Source organism: Arachis hypogaea, chromosome 19, assembly GCF_003086295.3.
Source record: "Arachis hypogaea cultivar Tifrunner chromosome 19, arahy.Tifrunner.gnm2.J5K5, whole genome shotgun sequence".
NCBI classification, from domain to species: domain Eukaryota; kingdom Viridiplantae; phylum Streptophyta; class Magnoliopsida; order Fabales; family Fabaceae; genus Arachis; species Arachis hypogaea.
The window spans coordinates 156,832,040-156,836,369 of NC_092054.1; the positions used below are offsets into that span (position 1 = coordinate 156,832,040).

Sequence of the window (4,330 nt, forward strand, 5' to 3'; positions counted from 1 at the left end):
TAGAAAGAAGATATGTGTTGATACAATGAATTGAAGACGAATTTAGAATGCTCGAACTCCTTGTTCCATATGCTGCTAAGTGTCAAGCTTGTAATATGTGAAAAATTTTTTAAAATGTGAAAAATTTTTTAAAATGCTTCATAAGAGACTCAAACTATTGCCCTCAATCCCTCGTAGATACAAGGAAGGTGATCATACCACTATACTGTAATGCTCTTTGCTATTATATAGACAAATTATATATATATATATATATATATTATTTTACTTATATTTAATTTTAAAGTTATTCATTTTAAAATTAATTATATTTTATTTAATTATAAATTTTATTTAATATATACAAATTAAAAAAATAAACATAAAAAATTTATTAATCACAATTTTTTTTTTTATAATTATATCCAATACCTTTTTACTATATACTTCCCTTTCTCTTAAAAAGAAAACACTTATTTCAAGAGAGAAGGAATAATATCTGTGATATTGGTTATAATTTTCACACTTGCAATTTGCAGTTGAGTTGAGAAAAATAACAGATGAATTGTTTTTTTTTATGTGAGTATATCTGATACAGAAAACACATGCATGAGGAGTTGCCAAGTCTACTGGTACACGTGTAAGGATAAAAGCCCCAAAACTAACCGAAACAAAACCTGAATCTACTCCTGAAGCAGCAATCACAAATCACATGAAACGAGACAATAACCAAATTCCTTTCAATATTCCACAGCCATCAGAGTGAGTGTAGAAGAATCTGAGACATACAGAAAGCGAAATAAAACTGGACGCCATTAATGAAGCCAAACTCGAACCTCAAATAAGACACACTAACCCACTCTCAACCACCAGTTCCTCATCCTTGCATGGCTTCAACTCCATCCAAGTTTTCAACCCGGTTATCATTCATCTCCTCTTTATAACCCCCCTTCACCTCACCCATCAAAACTTCAAAACCACAAGCCATACAGAGAGAGAGAGACGTAAACTATGGATGTCTGGTTGTGGATATCTGATCTTCCCAACTCGGCCGAGTGGGATGAGTCTGACTCAGTCCCCACCTTCGAACTTGCAAGTTCAGGACTCGGCACTGAAGAAGACCCAACCCGGTCCATTGAGCTGAAAGCCGAGCGAACTTCTGGGTCAGACTCTGAAGCTGCGGTAACATTTACCGTGTGCTTGCAAGGGTTCCACCCATTCAATGCAGAGAAGCCGCTTTGGGTCTCCGAAAAGTGCCAGCTGTCAGCAGAAAACCCTTTCCTCCCGCTGCTCCTACAGCTCCTCCAAGAAATCATATCCAACTCACCCACGGCGCATGATAGCACGTGTCCTAGGTCACAGCTCCAGAAGCTGAAGCCGGAGCCCATATCATGGATCATGGACTCGCACACACCGGAGTCCCTCTCCATGTTCTTCAACCTCGTCCTCACCATGCGCCTCTTCTGGCTCTGCGCCTTCGACGCCCCCAGCGAAGCCGGCTCCCTCTACTTTCAGTCCCTACTCGCTCCCACGCTCGAAACGGCGTCGTCGAAGCTCGCTTCCGTCCTCAGAACCTTCTTCATCACCGTCGGCGTTGACACGGAGCTCTGTTTCATGCGAACCCTCGGGTTCATAATAGCAAAGTGGTGCATTATAAGAGAGATGGGCGTAGGATTACAAACACTGCTGGTTCCTCCGCCGCAGGTGAGGAACCCGAGATTCTCTTACTCGGCGGAGAGTAACGGCCTGTGGATTCTGAAGGGTTACGCGCCAGTGATGACAATGAAATTGGCGCGAAGCAACGGTCAAAAGAGTCAGTTCCCAGGGATCGATGCAAAGGAGTCAATACTACGCTACACTATGGCGCACCAGCAGCTAGAGGCACACGTGCAGATCGAATACACCGTTGGATTCCGCGATGGCTTCATCCAGGTTCGTGCACGTGTCGACAACATACGCCTCCACGTGGCGAGGCTAGGGTTCGGGCAAAACGACGACGTTGCGGAGTTCCTCGAGGAGAAGCACTTCCCTTCCCGCGTTAGGGTCTGGGTGGGCCCGGAGATTGGAGCTACGTACGTGTCCGGACTTAGCCTGGGCCGGTCCACGGAGAATCGAGAGAGGGAAGTGGAAGTTCAGAAGATCGTGAAGGGTGATTTCGAGAAATCACAGGTTTCGAATGTGAGAGCTTCGACGAGGTCAGCGAGGAGAACGCACACGAAGAGTTGGAGAATGGATCAGGACTCGGAAGGGAACGCGGCCATATTCGACGCCGTTTTGTACGATAACGCGACGGGGCACGAGGTGGCATCGTGGAAGCCCACGGGCCCAACGGGTGATGACCCGTTCCATGGGCTGAGAGGGCGATACGTGGGGTCAAACAGGGCGTTCAATAAAAGCGGGTCGGTGGTGATTGCTGGGGATGAGTATGGAGAGGAAGTAGGGTGGAGACTTAGCAAGGATATGGAAGGGAGTGTGTTGAAGTGGCGAATTGGTGGTGAATTTTGGGTTAGTTATTTGCCCAACCGAGCCAAGGGTTCTCATTTTGAAACTCGCTATATTGAATGGTGCGATGAAGTTGATTTGCCTCTAATTAAAAGTGCGTCCATGCACCATGCATGAAATGAACTTTGTACGTGTAAATAACTATATTCACCTAAATTGAGTTTAGATATGTATTGTAAGTGATTCTACTTTCTCTTTAGTCTCCCCCCTGTAATGTATGTGGTGTATAATTAACGGTTGTTTAGGGTTTAGGCTCTATGACCACTTAAACGAAGCGTTCTTTCTATCTTACATTAAAGTCACTTACATAGCATAACTCCTAATAGTATAACACCTTGTTGAACTATATGTAAGCCCTACATTGTATGATTCAAATATCTAAATAAAAATAAATGACAATTCATGGGCAGAGGGATACGTACTGGGTTATGAATCGTAGCTAAGACAAAATGGATAAAAACAATGAATTAAAGAACCTTCTCAAAATTTAGTTCTGGCAATGGCGATACCTATTGCAAGGAGGGACATAAAAGAGAGACAGAGAGGACCATAGGAGTTCTAATTAGGGGTGCACAGACCCGGTCCGGCCCGAAGGCCTGGCCCGGTCCCGAACACTTTTGGGGCTAATTTGGTGTAATTTCATTGGGTTTAGAGTCGGGTAAGGGTCTCAAAATTAGACCCGGTCATTATTTCGGGTCGGGTCCGGGCCATAGCTCGGGTCACCCGAAGTCGGCCCGGTGACCCGGTCATCATACACAATTAATATTTTGTGTTATTAGTGATGGATCATGACTATTCTTATGTGGAATTTAAGTATTGTAAATCTTAATATTTTGTGTTATTAGTCATTATAAAACTATAAGTTAATGTTTTATGTTTAGAATGCATAAGACTTTAGACTAATGCATAATATTGTGTTATTTGTATTGATTTAAATATTTGGTATTATTAGACAATATTAGTATTGATTGTAGTTATACTTTAGTATTGATTGTGGTTATGCTTTAATTTTGAAGAAGGGTTGGTTCTTGTTATATTTTTCTAAGTGAATTTTACCATGTTAAATAATGGTTGGAGTCTTGGAAATTTGGATATTTTTACATGCTAACTTACAAGAAGATATCAACGTAATGTAATGTTAACGGCCCGATTTTCACCCGGTTTTTACCCGGTATAATTGTGGCCCGAAAGTGTATTGGTTTCCTCGGGTTTATGGTCGGGTTCGGGTTTAATAAATAGACCCGATGTATATTTCGGGACGGGTCTAGGGCACATCAAACCCAGCTTCACCCGAACCATGTGCACCCCTAGTTCTAATCATTCAAAAGAACGTGGATTTGTGAAATTAGGGCTTGTTTCTTAAAAATTGCCATTGGACAGTCGATTACCTCTTACAATAGCTGCCTACAATAATGCAAATCAAACACAGCTTTGACTGCATCTTAAAAAGAAAATTAATTAATATATATTTTAAGAGCAAATAAAGTTAAGGTTATTATTAATAAAAAATTTACAATTGTATAATTGCAAAGAGTCTTTGGATTATTAACATTGGAATTAGTACCTTTTATCTTTCTTTTTTTTTTTGAGAATGATTAAGTTCTATATATTCTGGATCAGAAATAATTTAAAAGAAGTTACTTGCTGTTTTAAAAGCGTATCTTGACTCTTCTTTTTGCACCAACTTGTTATAATTTATGGATTGAGAGGAATTGTCGAATTATTGAGATTGTCATGAGGGTTCAAATGCTTGCTTTCATAGAAAAAATCTTTATCTAAATAATTCGACAATTCAGCCACACAACTCTTACTCTTGTACCTATTGTAATGTCATTTGGATATTAATAGA

The 4,330-nt window shown here is 40.9% G+C and overlaps 1 protein-coding gene across 1 annotated transcript; it reads left to right on the plus strand.

Annotated features, from left to right (window-relative positions):
• The first annotated feature begins 456 nt into the window (after positions 1-456).
• On the plus strand, positions 457-2,890 carry LOC112779851 (uncharacterized). Its single transcript, XM_025824205.3, has one exon. The coding sequence runs from the start codon at positions 991-993 to the stop codon at positions 2,596-2,598; it is 1,608 nt and encodes a 535-aa protein (XP_025679990.1). The 5' UTR covers positions 457-990; the 3' UTR covers positions 2,599-2,890.
• The last annotated feature ends 1,440 nt before the right edge of the window (positions 2,891-4,330 follow it).